General features: G+C 45.6%; 2 protein-coding genes across 3 annotated transcripts; both read right to left on the reverse strand.

Annotated features, from left to right (window-relative positions):
- Positions 1 to 228: 228 nt before the first annotated feature.
- LOC113584084 (cytochrome P450 27C1) lies at positions 229 to 6,430 on the reverse strand. Of its 2 annotated transcripts, XR_004775852.1 has the most exons (10): positions 6,026 to 6,430; positions 4,716 to 4,906; positions 4,333 to 4,532; positions 3,786 to 3,995; positions 3,550 to 3,713; positions 2,891 to 3,054; positions 2,717 to 2,795; positions 2,310 to 2,513; positions 1,527 to 2,017; positions 229 to 682 (listed from the first exon to the last, which is right to left on the reverse strand). XR_004775852.1 is itself a non-coding variant. In XM_027020807.2 (9 exons), the coding sequence occupies exons 1-9, from the start codon at positions 6,302 to 6,304 to the stop codon at positions 1,901 to 1,903; spliced, it is 1,608 nt and encodes a 535-aa protein (XP_026876608.2). In that variant the 5' UTR covers positions 6,305 to 6,430; the 3' UTR covers positions 229 to 1,900. The 2 variants fall into 2 exon arrangements, 1 of the variants encoding a protein (XP_026876608.2); XM_027020807.2 differs by having other exon boundaries at positions 229 to 2,017.
- Positions 6,431 to 7,331: 901 nt separating this feature from the next.
- Positions 7,332 to 16,455, reverse strand: ercc3 (excision repair cross-complementation group 3). Its single transcript, XM_027020822.2, has 15 exons — positions 16,301 to 16,455; positions 15,726 to 15,925; positions 15,127 to 15,363; positions 14,855 to 14,904; positions 14,133 to 14,268; positions 13,331 to 13,498; positions 12,394 to 12,598; positions 11,844 to 12,158; positions 11,535 to 11,719; positions 11,166 to 11,368; positions 10,517 to 10,613; positions 9,316 to 9,433; positions 9,071 to 9,189; positions 8,655 to 8,804; positions 7,332 to 8,081 (listed from the first exon to the last, which is right to left on the reverse strand). The coding sequence occupies exons 1-15, from the start codon at positions 16,326 to 16,328 to the stop codon at positions 7,944 to 7,946; spliced, it is 2,349 nt and encodes a 782-aa protein (XP_026876623.2). The 5' UTR covers positions 16,329 to 16,455; the 3' UTR covers positions 7,332 to 7,943.
- Between the last annotated feature and the right edge of the window lie 239 nt (positions 16,456 to 16,694).

Below are 16,694 nucleotides of genomic sequence, written 5' to 3' on the forward strand. Positions count from 1 at the left end.
GAGACAGACAGACAGAATAACGTGTTATTGTAGTGGACGCATCCTTGCAATGCATCAGTAACATCAGGACGGGGTCACTGCATCACTATAGAAGCACGACAGGACGTTTATGGACACGTTCCAGAGCCTATGCTCAATTGTAAATTAATGTTTCATCCACTAAAAGATGAAGGACTTGTTTTAAAAAAGTATTTATTGTTTGTTTCATACAAAAAGAAAAGTCCAGCATATAATGAATGGCAGTTTCACATTTTTAGCATACATTTGTATTAGAAAACATCATTAGATTTGATGCACACTATAAAAAGAACAACTGATCAATAAACAAGTTTAATATCTCGTCTCAGTTCGGTCTTCATTATTGTGTACGAATTCTCAGGCACTAAATTTGATAAGTCTAGACATTATAAAATGTTAAAATGTTTAGGGAAAGTATTTTACAGACACCGCTTCAAAGAGAAGGCATCAGTCAGTCAGTCTGCACAAAACCAGTCAACAGCCATTCATACACAGGATCGCAAACACAACACGTTTCCCTAAATGCTCTCAGACAGTCTGGTTCAAAAGTGAAGACACCACAGAAATTCACAAGGGTGGATTTTTCATTTGTTGTCTTTGCATGTATACCACCTAGTCACACCAAACTTCAATCTGCACATCTGGACTTCTCACTTTTCCACACCTCAAAATCAGAAGACTAATAATTATTTTCACTTACAATATAATTCACTTATTTGGAAAAATGTCACCAACTTGGCAGAGCCCATGTTAATTTGAAATAAAGCCCTCTTTAAATACAATCCTTGAAATACGAGTCCTTGAAGTATGAAGTAGAAAATAATCCTATAAGAACAAAAATGTCAATATAGAGAATAGGGCTGAAACGATTACTTGAGAAACTTGAGTAACTCGACTACTAAAAGTCCTGATTGATCTCTTAAAATGAACAAATTGTTTCTGTCATATTCTGTTTTGTACATCTACTATTACTTTAAATCAAGCAAGAAGTATTACTTCTGATAGAATACACAATTATTAAAATAATCCATTACTGCCCTAGTAGAGATTTTGCAAAGTTTTTACCCGACACTTCTACACCAACACTATTCCTCATACAGAGACCGTTTCATCCTGACACTGCTACAACACCTCTGATCCCCTGTATCGTACAAACATACCTAGCAGGGAACAAAATCCCCACAGTTCAGCAATAGTGAATAATAGTAATAGATTTGACGATTGTTAAGTACTCCAACCCCCCTCGCCCCCCCTTCTGTTTATTTGGTAAATAAAACTGAAATTTAAAAAAGAATTTGGTTATTATTTTGGCCAAAAGATTCACATTTTGCTGCGTAAATGTGAATATAATTATTTATAAAAGACGTTTGCCAACACTTGTCTTTGACATCAGAGTTTACGCCGCACATAATACAAAATTTTATTTAAGGGCTAGATTGTATATTGCACCAGAATCGCAGCCACCATTATCCTGTTATTATGGATGTTTATTAATGATCATAACGCACCATGATGCATTGCGCCCTCCATGGAAATGGATGGGAAGCAGTAGAAAGGTTCCAAGCAGTGCCACAGTTCCACCTCCCCATTCCTGCTCTCTGACTGTAACCCAGCAGTTCAATTGCCAGTCAGAGCACATGTTTGTTTTTTTCATATTTTTGACATCTAGTCTTTGCACCAAATTTAAAAACAGCATTGGGTTTTAGTTTTTTCTCTATTCTAATATTTGTACCACATCTTTTCAAGTGATCACAAATGAGCAGATCACCTAGAGTCAAGAGTTGGTTTGATTTAAAAGAAAGTGGATGTGAACGTCACATCCTGCCATTCTGAGAAGCTTCGCTAAAAACCACCAAGTTGATGGACTTAGGAAAGGTAGGACCTACACACGGTCAACAAACTTGACATTGATCGGGGCTCCAGGGCAGAGCAGGCCGTGGGTCTTAGCAGGGACTTCACCCGTCAGGGGAGACACCTCAATGCAGAACCTCTGAAGAACCTTGGAGAGAGGCAAACACAAAAGGAGTGTTCAAGAACCCCCACAGCTCCAACACATGGCGTGCACACTTGACAGTACGTTCCTCCCCCTGAAGCCAACAGACAGCTCCCCTAGGTGTTTTATGTGGAGTTCAATTTAATATCCTGTTGTAGAGTCACCTAAAGCTTTTTCATCTCAGTGTGACATAGTGAAGGATAAACAACAGAGATGATCTTATATTTCCGTCAGCTTTTCATCTCTGCTTCGTTACAAGGTGTCTACTGTTTCTATGCATGTACACACACACACACACCTGTGTGAGAGCCAAGTACATCTCAAGTTCTGCTATTCTCCTGCCGATGCAACTCCGGATGCCGTAGCCAAAGGGAATGGAGCCAAAGTTGTCTACACGCTCCAAAACGTCCTGGCGGAGCCAGCGGTCTGGACAGAATTCATCCGCTTTGGGGAAAGTCTCCTCATCCATGGAAGTGGAGTAATGACAAAGAGCCAACTGAGTCTGACGCACAAGAGAGAAAGGAAAGAGAATTAGGTTTCCAAAAACACCACTAAATTTAAAGTAATCTGTACGTTAAGCTTGCAGTCACTGCATTTGCAGCGTGACAGAACCTAACGTAGCTCTCATGCACGTTTTTCCAAATGTGCATGTGCGACAAGGAAAATCACGAGACAAGAAACTGTATTCGCAGTGATTAATCTTACCCCTTTAGGGATGAAGTAATCATCCACAACGATGTCATCCTGAGTGACACGGCCATTTCCAGGAAGAACAGGGTACAGTCTGCAGGTGACCGACAGTGAGGGAGAGATGAGCTCAAAGAAGTGAGAAGTTAGACTGAGCAGATGAGCGAGAGACTGAAGGTCTGTGGTGACCACCTGAGGGTCTCTTTGACAAGTCCCCTAATGAGTGGCAGCTGAGGAATGTCATCAGCAGTTGGGACCCGCCCAGCCAGCACACGCCTCACTTCCTCGTAGATCTGCTCTTGCACCATCGGATGTTTGGCCAACAGGTATGTGCTCCATGATAAGGTGAAGGACGTCTTGCGTTGCCGGAGAGTGGAGAAAAGGGTCAGTGTGCTGTGTGCATCTGGGAAGCTTAGGGTTAACAACGAATCCTCAGTCTGCATCCTTCCATTTTTTCTGGCACTCTGAGCCAAGCCAGTGGGAATCCATGCTGGCTGGCCAAATTCCCACCTTAGTTCTGCCTCTAGCCATCATCCCTCACACAAATTATAAAAAGGACCAAGAGGCAGGTGGGGGGTGATTTGTGGAGAACTGAGTCTCCCACTACAATGTAATCAGTAGGGGAGAGTTCATAAGAACATGAAATAGGATTAAGGTGCTTTGAAATGTTGCAACAAAGTATCTCACACTTGTTTTCTCCCACAGACTAGCAAAGGATTAGCACCAGAGACTAATAATACCAAAGTTTTTCAATCCGAGAAAAGAAAAGAAAAACTTTCCAAAGCAAACCCTAAAAAGACCAATTATTCTTCCAGTATTCAATTCACACTACACATTTCCAGCCTTCTTACAGTGTCCACGCCAGCTAGCAGCATTTCGGTCATGTTGGCATAAATTTCTTCCAGGTTCATCTCCTTGGTGACCAGCATGTGGGTGAGCAGTCCACCTTTCACCTCCTCTCCTTTCTCAAGCTTCGTCCTGATCTCCCCCAACTTCCTGTCAATGTGGATCTGGCCTGAGAACACACCCCCACACCATTATGTTTCAACCAGGAGCTATCCTTCCTCCCCACCCCACTTGCACTTACTGAACTTGAAGAGGCCATCCCAGGAGCTGCAGAACTCCTCCCAGGGCTTGGGCACGATGGGCCGCAGCCACTTGGGGATGGCACCAGCGTACATGGTGGTCTTGAAGGAGCTGAACATGAGGTGGAGGGCCTTGATGTACTCCTGGCTCATCTCAGGGATCTCATCTTCCAAGCAGCCAAGACGGGTCTCGTACAAGATGGACGCCACCCCTAAGGTTGAAATTTTCATAATACAGAAGTAACAGGGAGTTAGTTATCCCACACTACGTAACAAACTTTGGCACAGAGGTTTCTGTAGCAAAGGTGCGTGTTGCCTGTTTTTTATAGTGAAGAAAATAGCTTCCGAAAATAAGGATGTTATGTCAATATCAAATTAGAAAGACAGATCTGTAAAATAGATCCCCAAATTACTGTATGTACATCTTTCAGGTCACACATCGCGTGTGACCTTTCACACGATGTGAACACAATGGATTCGCTACCAAAATAACATTGGCCAGCAATACGAAAAATTCTGTTTAATGCAGTCACGTGCGCACACCCGTACCCTCCATGGCATAGTTAAAGAACAGGTCGTTGACGTTGAGCACGGTGAGGCCATCCCGCTGCTGCCGCCGAAGCTTGCGGACTTTCTCCACTAGATCAGCCACAACCGCGTTCACGTCGTCGGAGAACGCGGCGACGTGACGCGGACGCATGATCAACTGACGCAGCACCCTGCGCATCTTCAGCCACTTATCCGCTTCACTGCAGGGAGGACACGCAGGCACGCGCTTACGAAAATTATGATGATGTTTTTATTTTGTACAAAAACAAAAAGGTCGTGTCCAGAAACGTTTCCGAGAATACCTGCCCCTAGAACATTTTAAGCAGTAAACTTTTGACTGCAAGCTCAAACAAATGGATGAAAGCAGGAAACTGAGTTCTCACGCTGAGATCAGACCAGTGGAATGGCCCCTCATATCTCTGTACTCTTTCCACGAGTCCATGTTGGCTCTCTGAGGGGCTGCACCCTCGGCGCGTAGAACCTGTGCCACAAGACCTCGGTCCGCTATTGACACGACCAGCTGTGGCCCAAACCGTGACTTGAAGATCCTCCCATACTTCTGACTGTGTTTTAGCTGAGTGGGGGAGAGAGAGGAGCTACATGAGGGACACAAAAGTGGGGACATGTTTTCAGAGAGGCGTGCTGTGGGGAGATATAAATTTATATTTTTATATATATACATTTTTGACGATGTGCAGCTCCTCTACTATCCGCTAGGGGGATAGTAGACTTGTTGTAGCAACTTCCGCACCCCTACTTGTCGTACATGTGTCACAAATAAATCATGCACAATGTCTGATGCTGAGCAAATGCGGTTTGTTAATAATAATTCTCCCCTTTACAATCCCAGTCAACCTCTGGCACCTGCATGTCTCTTTCAGACATAGTGCACGTTTAGTTTCACGTCTATTTTCAGACCTAGAGCAACAGGCTACCATGAGCGGAATTAAACTATTCCCTAAAAAAGATCATTGCCAAAGTCTGGCAGATCTGCGCAAAGTGAAGACGTTCTTTATAATACAGAAAAAGAATCGTCCTAATCATGAAGCGAGTGTAAATGTGCTTGCAACCATCACAGATAAAATAGCAGAACACTGATGTGGTCGGTAAAAGAGAATGTCCCAGAAAGCACCAGAAAGCTCAAATAAGCACAATGGTAGTTTCAGAACAAAAACGAAGCGACTCCCATGTGTTTTGCTGAAACTGTGTTTGCGAACTTCCTACCAAAGGGTTCCGGTCCCAAGGACTGAGTTTTCCCATCTGCGGACTGACCGGTTTCAAATGGCGCATCAGTGCCTTTGGAATAGTGCCGCACCACCGTGATGCTGGCAGACAAGACTGCTGCAGGTAGTCACTCATCATTTAAAGCAAGTTAGTTAATTATGCTGCTGGCTGATTTAATTCAGCCACCCCTTGTGATTGGCTAGATAATATCCAGAATCTCCCATGAAAACACGAATTATTGATTTTTGTCCTCGTTTACCCTTCGGAACTGCATTTTAATAATCTGACAATTAAAAGTAGACGAAATAGACCTACATTTAACTTTGGTATTGGTATGAATTTGGTCTTCCTTGTTACTAATTCATATTCGTAAATGTTACTCTTCTAAAGGAAAGCGGAGCCGAAAAGCGTGCGAATCACTTTAGTGTATTACTATCTAAAGCAATGCACATGCGTAAGTCCCGTTAACCTGTATCTCGTGGATGCGGCTGAAGCCATCTCGGTAAAAGAGCTCGACGAGGTTGCCGATGGCGCTGGGTCCAGGCATGTCCCGGAGAGACTTCACCCGACCCGCTTGCCGCTCCGCCTGCTCCTGCTGGACACCCGCTCGCACGCGCGTCGCCGCGCGAGAGGACCCCGGCGTATCGCCGCCTGCAGATTCGTGACGCGCGCCGGCTTGCGAGAAAACTTGCTTGAGGACACCGTTCAGCGGACGTCCGCGAGTAGCGTGGAGCTTGTGGAGAGCCATGGGGGGGTCACCCGGTACAGGCAGATGAGGTGCACCTCCGTCTTAGTGTGCAGGAAAGCGGCGGCTTTTGCACAAGTGTGCCAGTGGAAAAGGGATGGGGATCGGACAGTCGGGGTATGACCAAAGCTGAAGCGGAGTCCTCGCGGCCAGGTGCGTCCGGTGCGGAGCCAAGGCTGGATGCGCCTCTCTGCAAAATAAGGAAGCTGTGTTACGAGTGGCAGCACGTACCAAAATTAACAATCCTTTTTATGTGTGATTGGATGTTAGGGGGAGCGCCCTGCCACACAACCTAAGCAACATATTGGAAAAAAAAACAACAACAATAAGATGTTTGTTTTTTGGGGAATGAAATGAGAGATCCTGGGAACAACTCAGAAGAAAATGAGCGTGAATGATACGGTGCACGCATATCTACACACCCGCCTCTAACGGAGTCTTTTTTTTTTTTCTTTTTGCATCGCAATGGCACATCCTCCAGCCTGCTAGCTGCGCGCGCGTACACACGCACACACATACACACCTTTTCCACTCGTGTCAGGAAGGTTCATTCCACGTTAGCTCTCCACATTTTTAAAGCGCGCTTGGGAGGTTTATAGCAGTTCTAGAAGACGCCATACCTGATTAAACAGCACATGGCCTACAGCTACAATTGGTAAAAAAAACAAACAAACAAAAAAAACAACTTCTAGAAATAAATCTGCGGTTTGTTATGGGTGCCTACGTTGAGTACAAGGATTTTTCATGTTTTTAAAAACGCCTTATTTATTCAGGGTACATGATCTGAGAACGTGACAAGATATGAGGTCATTGCACTGCAACCTGAGAAGTGTGACTGCATTTCAGATAAATTGGCAACCGCAGAAGTGTGCAGAGATCACTGGTTAGGTGACGCTGCAGGCACGAGAATTTGGCACAGATTAAACAAATACAAGTTGAAGGCGGGGATGCCACCCCTACTAGCAGAAACAAGACATTTTCATATTCCGTTCATGAGTCACTGTCCTACTTTTACCATATATGACACTAGTTCATATTACAAATACAGATTTTATTTACTTTTCTTAATGACATTAAAGTCAGTCATACACAATACAAAACCAACTGTCCACATGGAACATGTTTCAGCTACATATCTTTTATCCAATCGAGTCCACAGGGAAATGCAACACTACACAAGTTTCCCCTTTTACAACACACGATACATTTTGTAACGAACTCCAACATTTGTTGCTGGTTTGAACTGAGAGCCTCCAGATCCACTGCAGTGATAGTCATGTTAACTTTTAGACGAAAAGTCAATGTGTTGCTTGTACCATCACCTTTAAACAACGTAGCTCGATTAACTTTCAGGATCAATGTTCTCGTCCCATTGGGAAACTGGTTTGGTTTTATGCAATGCTGTGGCCCACCAGGGTTCCGGTTTTGGCAACACTACCCAGTGTTCTTGGATCATCTTTTTTCATTTTGTTTCCCCCTCCAATTAGTCCTTTGGTGTCTCTGCTAAAGCCTTCCAGAGAACAACCACATTCGTAATGCCATCACGCTCCCTTCCCCAGCTCACAGAAATCTTGTTCCACACATGTCTAGGCAGGGGGCGGGGTCTGAGACCCCGCAGTCAGGGGGCAGAGTCTGAGGCAGGTCACTTGCGGAAGCGTTTGAACAGAGGGTGCACGTTTTTGCTGGCTGCCAGCTTGCTGCTGCGGGACGCCTGGTACTCCATGTAGACGGCGTCGTCCGCGCCCGACATAGAGCTCATGGTGCCAGACCGACGAGAGAACTGGAGGTAAAAGATCAATGAAACCGGGATTAAAAGACAGCAGGAGACAAAACAGCCAGACCTATATTTTTAAATGGGTAAGGCGATACCACAGTTTTGCAATGAAATGGCTAAAGCGACTTTAAGAGGGAGGTCAGAGTGGCTCAATATGAACAGTATGCCAAATTTACATTCTCGTATAGTTCCTAAATGGCTCCCAAAAAGGTCTTTCAAAACAATACTAAAACTTTTAGGATGCACAAACACATGAAGTGATTCTTGTAGGCTTATGGCATACAGAACACATTATAAAATAACCTGAAAATTGAATCTATTAGCACTTCTGGAGGGATCACCAGCATGGGACCCCTGTTCACAGTCTGAGACAGTTTTCCCTTAATGAAATGACAAAGTGCACATATGAAATAAGATGTCACAGATAAGCACAATGTGTTCTCCACGTCTTTACATTATCAATAATGCCTTGCGCCAGAAGCCGACGTAACGGCAGCGTCCTGTCTCGGACCGTCACCATGCTGGTGTCACCACTGAAGAGAAAGGGTACGTGGGAACACGATGTGAAAATGGACGTACCTGAGCTTTCCCTCCCATCTCTCCCGTGACCACCTCTTCCTCGGCGTCAAGGTCAGACGCCGCGAGAACCTTGTGCAGGAGCTGCTGCTGCTCGTCACGTGTGGAGAACATCAAGTCCTCCTCCTCCATACCTGCCAACTTGGTGATTACCTGAGAGAAAGAAGGAACAGACAGACAGACAAACAGACAGACAGACAGACAGACAAACAGACAGACGGACAGACGGACGAGGATTTAAGGAGTAAGAACACTGCTTTCTTTCAAAAATAATAAAATGTGGGGGTGGGGGGGGGGTAGGTTTGAGAAACTGTGTGAAGACGTAAACGTGGCCTCTAACATTCACAATTTAACTGCTGAAAGGTATCAAACAAAAGTTGGCTGAACATAACTGGTCATTTCTGAGCCTAGAGACAAACCTTGAAGCTATACCCCTGGTCCACCAGGAAACGCTGTCTCTTGGTAGAGTAGGCCATCTCTTGTGTGTCCTGAGACACAAGTGAGTAGAAGTAAGCATTGTACTCCTCAGCGACCATTCCTGCACAGATAAACCCAGTTTCAGTTCTCCGCACAGGAGCAGGAAGGAAGGGGGACAAGGAGGTTGTCCTCGGGGTATTTTATCCTTCTCTCACCAGGGGGACTTCAGCTAGACACATCTGATTACCTTTCTTGGCACGGAGCACCCGGCCCAACCTCTGGGCCTCCTGACGGCGAGAGCCTCCGTGAGAGGAGATCTGAATCAGGACATTTGCCTCAGGCAAGTCAAACGATGTGTCTCCTACCTAAGACAAGAACAAAGACAGAGAATCAAATATGTCCAGTCAGTGTTGGACAAGAGTCTTTAAAAATGTACTCAGTTAAGATGTGAGTCATCAAAGTGTCGTCCTTTCTGCGAGTCACCAAATGTTCAAACAATGCTACTCAACAAGCAATGTGTTCTCTGCTCTCTGTTGTTGCTATGCTACAGGAAATGTGATTAGAATTTGCCTTTATAAGTTAATAACATATGCTAAACAAAGGGGATAAATGACATCCAATCCTGATTATTCTTAATCCATGGATGTATGCCCATGTTTTACTGTGCACATTCCGAATCTAGATCTGTGGAAAGTCTCTTCCTCAGATCCCCGCTATGACACGTTTACATAAATAATGCATACATATATACATACAAGTGACAAAGTTTCAAAGTGCTTATGTCACCTTACAAACTGGATGTACCAACACTTACTGCAGCTAAAAAACATGAAATTTTATGGTCTCTGTTAGACTTCCTAAAAAGACAAATGTATCTGTCCAATATGCTCAAGCAGGTCTCTCAGATCACCTCATCAGTTAATCACACTTTAGGGTTGGGACACACCGATCTGACACTAAAGAACCAATATTGACTACAGGTCAATGGTGATCACCCCTCGTCGCCTGTGTGCGTTTACACTCCAACACACCCACTGATGAGGCAGACGTTTCCTGACGATTGAAACGTGCACGCGTGTGCTCTGGTGGGTTGTTTTTTAGCTGTTTATAGTTGTTTCACTAAGCACTGCTGCAGCTGTAGTCCGGCTGCTCCATGTCTTCCAGAAGTTATTTTGAGGATTAAAACACTGTAGATCTTACGTCCGATTGGTCCATAGAATTAAAATAAATCACTACTGATTGGATGAAAAACGACCAAGAACAACTGCTGTGTTATGTCTGAAGGGGGGGGGGTGGCAGGGATCCCCCCCCCCCCCCCAATGGTCAGTAAATTGTCAAAAGGAGACAAGTTTTCCCGTACGTTAATAGGGGACCATGTATGTTAGGGTTGATGGTTAACTCTACCCTTTCCACTTGGTATATAATGGGAAAGAGAGAGCCATTGTTACCTTGGAGATAAAAATGGTGTTGATCTTGGGGTTGTGCTTAAAATTCTGCAGGATCTGCATCCGCTCGCCCTGCGACGTGGGTCCATAGATGTACGGCCTGGGCAAGGAACAAAAGAACAGAGTAAGGCCCACGAATGAGGAAACAAGCTGGTCACAGGTAAGTGTCAGGGTCAGGGTCAGGCTTCTGAGAGCCCGCGTGAGCAATTCCCTCCCACAACCCCTACTTCTTAATCACTCTGATCTGATTCTAAGCTGAGGCAGAGATGTAATGGAGGGATAATCCCAGAGTTCTTAGAACAGCCCTTCTTTCAGCATCACCATAGCATCCGCGTGTCACCCAGGGGTAGGATGGCTATCTGAAATTATGCAACACGTGAGCAGTTGTCCATCTATCTTAAAAGGGCTGATCAACAAATCAAAACTGAGCTGTCTAGATCCCTTTTACCCATGCATGTGTAAAAACATGTCCCCACTTAAAATGTAGGTCTGCACATTCCAAACGGTATTTGTGAGTCTTTGCAACTACCTGTTAAAAATAAGCTTGATCATAAATTCCTCCACCTCTGTAATGGTGCATACTATGACTAATATACAGACACACTATGATCTGATAATGATGGTCAGGGAAGTGTCTAAATGTGGGTCTTACTTGTTGAGGCGGATGGCGTATTCTTTGAGTGCGAAGACGTTGTCGGCAAAGACGATGATCTTATCATTGCGCCTCTCGTGGAAGCGGATCAGGAACTGGCAGGCGCGGAACTTGTTTGGATTCATTGTGTATAGCAGGATACGCTTCTTGGTCTTTATGGCCACATACTCACGGTAGAACTCTGGGGACATAGGACACCACACCTAAGAGAGACACACACACACACACACACACACACACACACACACACACACACACACACACACACACACACACATTTAAAAAGAAACTACATAATATACTGTTTAATTCAATAACTTTTGTGTTTGAATCGCATTCCATTCTTTTAGCATACTGTGTGTGCATCACCTCAGCACACTGCACTTTGGCAATGTAGCCACTGTTCTGCAGCTCCATCCAGTTGGCCTCATACAGTTTGGGCCCGATGAGGAAGTTGAGATCGACGATCTTGTCATCCTCTCGCACGAGCGTGGCGGTGAGGCCCAGCTTGCAGTGGGCTTGCACAATGGTCAGAACACGCCGGAACATCTTCGCTGCACGCGCGGCGACCGGCCAAAATAAGCAAGTGGGAAAGAACGGGGAATTAGGGTGAGCAGGGTGCTGGAAAGCTGAAAGCAAGTGGGGGGGGAAGTTTGTCGGGGCGTGGAGGGTCCGCACCTGGGATGGTGTGCACCTCGTCCAGGATGATGAGACCCCACTCCTGACTGCGCATCCACTCCATGACGCGCTCAGCCTCCCACGAGCGCTTAGTTGTGTGGCCCAGCATGGAGTAGGTGCTGATGGCCACCGAGCAGCCGATGGGCTTGTCCTTGGCGTCAGAGGTGAAGCGGCAGATCTGCGAGTCGTCGATGGTGGACCACATCTTGAACTGGGACTTCCACTGCTCCACGGAGACGGAGGAGTTACCGAGCACCAGGCAGCGCTTGCGTACCGTGCACGCCGCCGTCACCCCCACCAAGGACTTCCCGGCACCTGCGGAGACGCGCGGGAGTTCCGAACAGATGAGTGCGTGTGGTGCTCAGCGGATATGAAGACCCCCTCTTCTTTGGCGGGGGGAGGGCGCTTACAGATACAGCCAATACGTTTCAGGAATGAACCTGCAATTGGACCGTCGTCCTGTCAAACGGGACTAGACGGGACTAGCAGGACACAAGAACAGTAAGCTCAACACTAAAAACACTCAGCGAGTGTATGTGTGTCTGTTTACCGCAGGGCAGCACGATGACCCCGGAGCGAGCACGCCCATTGCCGAACATCTTCCTCAGGCTCTTCTCCTGGTAGGGGCGGAGCACGGCGGTGGGCTTCAGGTCCATGTTGATGTCGGCGTTCACCGTGTCGTTGCGGAAGTCATACTCGGCCAGCAGCGGATACTCCAGCTGGATGCAGCGCTTCTGAAGCTCCTCGATCATCTCCTGCGGTGACAGCAAACATCAGCGGCAGGGAGGTCAGCGTTCTAAAACTGCACACAGCAAGTCGTACAGTTTGCATGTGATATTTGAAATACTGAAGTCATCAGAAAAGTCCTAAAGGACATGCTTTTTTTTTCCTTCACCCAAACACATCTTTTATCATAATGACAAGACATTGATCGTATTTCAAAAACCAAGGATGAATTTAGTAACTGCACACCCCGGATTTGCCCAGAAGGCTGGAACGCAGGTTTATATATAGGTGCTGAGTAATGCCTTTTAAAACTTCATGTCCCGAGGCTTCAGCACCATCAGCTGTATACTCTGGAATGTCGTTTCAGCGCCAGGCACTGCTTTTAACGAGGGGACTTGTATTCCATCCTCCAGACCAAGTGAAACATTTAGATGAGTGTGATTATGTCAACTGCACATGAGCAGTCCAGCCTTTCAGAAGTCCCAGCAAGATCAACTAGGTTGTGGTCATAGGTACACACCCACCCCCCACCCAAAAACAAACAAAAATCCTCACCAAAAAGGTGCACAGAGTTCTGACTGCGTAAGAATAAAAATCCAGATACTGTGGGACAGCGTTTACATTGCTGCAATATTTACTATGACTGTCACAAAACTGGTGTACAGCCTTATGCTCTGCTCCACATGCATATGCATTAAGCTGTGAAGGCCATTCCTGATTGGTCCCTGGATGAGGAAGATTGCTCACAGCTGCAGCCCTACCTGGCGGATCTCAAACGACACCGTCTGTGTCTCCTCCTCTTCCTCCTCCTCTTTGTCCATCTGTTCGTAGTAGCTGAAGATGTCCTCGGGGACCTGGGCAGCTGAGCCTTTGGCGTCCGCAGGCTGGGACGTAGACGCACCCCCGCTGTCCTGCAGAGACCTAGAGATCTGCGCAGCAGGGGGCGACAGTGAGCAGACACTTCAAGTACTGAGTGCATACAGGACACATGTAAAAGACCCCCCCCAAAAAAAAAAAAAACCCACATGCGTTCCACATCAGTAGGGGTTGGCCCATCAACCACATGTACCTGTGGTGAAATGCGTCATGACTAGTGTGATATTCAGGACATTATTAAAATGTTTCCATGATTCTGAATTGAAAATATGTAAATACTTGTTTAAAACATATTTTGATCACATAAATCATATATTGGAGTGCAACTGCAGCATATTGAATTTCACAAGATATTGATTTTTTTTGTCTTATAAATATAAAAATTCTGATGTATCCTCAGGCTTACAGCCCTGTTAAAGGCTGGAATCAGCGTTATGCTTCTCAGCAACAATACACTCATTGTAGCAACACCAACATATTAAAAAAACACCAGGAAAAAGCAAGGTTTACACATGTACAGACACAGAGAACCAACTTTATAAAAATAAGCAGAACTATTGGTGTAAATGTGATTTTGGCAAGACTCTTAATCAGCAGTCAAGGAAACACACGGCATGCCTCTACAGGCAAAAAGAAGCCTGACCTCACTTGACCTTGTTTTGAGTGCGTATTTGTATATGCACTCACTGCGGGTTTGCTGGAGATGATCTCTGTGATAAGCTCGGTCTCCCCCCCTTCAGCGGTGCGGAGTCGGCAGTCTCGAATCACGGGGTCCTGGAGCAGTCTCTGAATCACGTCTGGGAAGACACTCTCCACGAAATACCTGCCCCCCCCCCACGAGATGCCGCCCCACCATTAAACACATCTGGGAATGCACTCGCCACGAAATACCTGACCCCCCCCCGAAGATGCCCCACCATTAAACATTTAATGCCACTTAATTAACAAGCACAGGAATTAATATGCCGAGTTACTCCAAAAACATAAAAATGATTTACGGCGAGATCTGAAGAAGGAAGATCTACAGTCAATGATGTGCTACGTTTCACTAGCTCTGTTAACCAATCTGCCACATCACCACACCTAATGCAGGCCAATGCAGAGAATACGAGAAATGTAACTAAAAAGATGCAGCAAATACAAGCTTCAGAGTTTATGAATACACGGTTGTGTTTCAACATGAATGCCAACCACATTTGAGCATGAAGAATGGAAACACGAGAGATTGTGTCTTGGCTTGTTATCATTATGCTTGTAGGGTGGGTGCACTGAAGTAGAAGACACTTTTTCTAGTAATTCAAACCAATGCATGATAATATAGACAATAGACAATAAATGACTACATCATGAACCCTGCCAACCTTCACCAGAACAGTCAGGTAACAGAGCGAGTGGATCAGAACACAAACCTGTTGTGCTTCAGTACCAGCTTCACTTTCCCGTAGCTCACAGTGCACAACTGGAAAAGAACAACCAAAGTGCAGTCGCACCATTACACAACGCATACATGCACATACATTAAAGGATGCCCAAGTAAATTGGAAACTGTAAAACCACAAGATCCATGCACATTTTCCCCTCCAGGAGACTCTCTCTCACACCTGTGTGTACACACACACACACACACACACACACACACACACACACACACTCCCAGTGCTTTGCACAATTCCATTCACACCTTTATAAACTGAACGATGCCATCAGGCACCGATGTCTTGCTCAGTTTCTGCAGATACTCCACGATGTCGGAGGTCTGCAGTCCAACGCTCACGGCCGCGTACAGCGAGTAGGCAGTCAGCTTGTACTCGTGCACGTGGGTGGGCCTGCACACAGGCTCAGCGATGGCCACCAGGAAGTCCTGAGCATACTTATACACCGGAGAGAATGCCTCCAGAAAGACGTGGCCATCGGGTGCCTGGTCACCAACACACAGAGACAGATAGTAAAATTCATCAGACTCAGAGTGAGATATTTTCACATCCATGTTGGTTCCAAAAGATGCATTTCTCAACCCAATCCTGGAGGACCATTGGCTGGTCACCATTTTTGCTTTATCGCAGCTCCCAACACACCTGAGCCAACACAAGAACACCTGATTCAGGTAAGATGGGAACTGGGTTAGAGTAAAAAAAAGGGGGGATTATTCTAGTGAGCCACTAGGACTGGGTTCATCTAAAGCACTCCAAATAAACATCACATTATGGATTTAAGGGATCTAGTAGTTACAAGGTGGTAAAAGGTCAGAAGGACGTTTTGGTAACATGAACTCAATCTTACCACCCACAGTGGGCGAGAGGAGTGGTCAGTCTTCAGTAACATCTGTATACGGTAGTCCTTCGCGCCATACTCGTCGTGTTTAGTCGTGGCTTCGTCGACTTGCTTGCCGGCCGCTGTGGGAATGGCTTCCTGAGACTCGCTCCTCGTCGCTTCCTCGTCGTCGTCGTCGTCGTCGTGATAACGTTTCTTGGACTTTCTGTCTGGTGAACGCAACAAAAAATCAAACACGATGATCTTTAGACATGAAAATGAACACAAACGCTGCCCTGGCTAGTAAGAGGCGGCTCGTCCCGGTGGGACACAAAAACCCGATTAACTTCCAACGCCAAATTCATTGATAAGTGAAGTTATACTGGATGATCACGGCTGTTATTTAAAAACTCAGATGTCAATCTGACATAGAAATGTACATTATAAACTTAGACTGCTAGACTATTATAGTATATTACAGTATACTAGAATATCATAAAAGTCAACTGCTAAATATGACTGTTAGCTAGCTAGTTAGCAACTCGGACTGCCGTTTACAAGCTGCACATTTTACCACATGAAATAAAACATAACACTACAATTACCTCGGTCTCCTTTTTCCCTTTTCCCCATAGTTCTTACTGTAAAGATAAAACGGTTTTGTTCCGATATGGTAACCGTATGAAACGTACGACATAAACAAAACACGCAAACTCCGCTACGTGATTAAGTAGCAACCATGTTCGCTTCTTCGCTGAGGGACGACAGGGCCAACAGTATTGTACAGCTGCGCAGCGCCACCCCGTGTTTCAAATCAGAACTTCATCTACTAGAACGACAAGTCACCCGCACATCAGCGTTTGAAGTATTATCGGATAACAAAAATGTAAAGTGGGTGTTGTAATGTATCTTTCAGTGGACGAGCCATCGCTTTTCAAACTAGTTAATAAAACAAACTTGAATCTAAGGCATTGACACAGGACATGTTTTTCAGTCCTG

The sequence above is a fragment of the Electrophorus electricus genome, chromosome 1, assembly GCF_013358815.1.
Source record: "Electrophorus electricus isolate fEleEle1 chromosome 1, fEleEle1.pri, whole genome shotgun sequence".
Lineage (NCBI taxonomy): Eukaryota > Metazoa > Chordata > Actinopteri > Gymnotiformes > Gymnotidae > Electrophorus > Electrophorus electricus.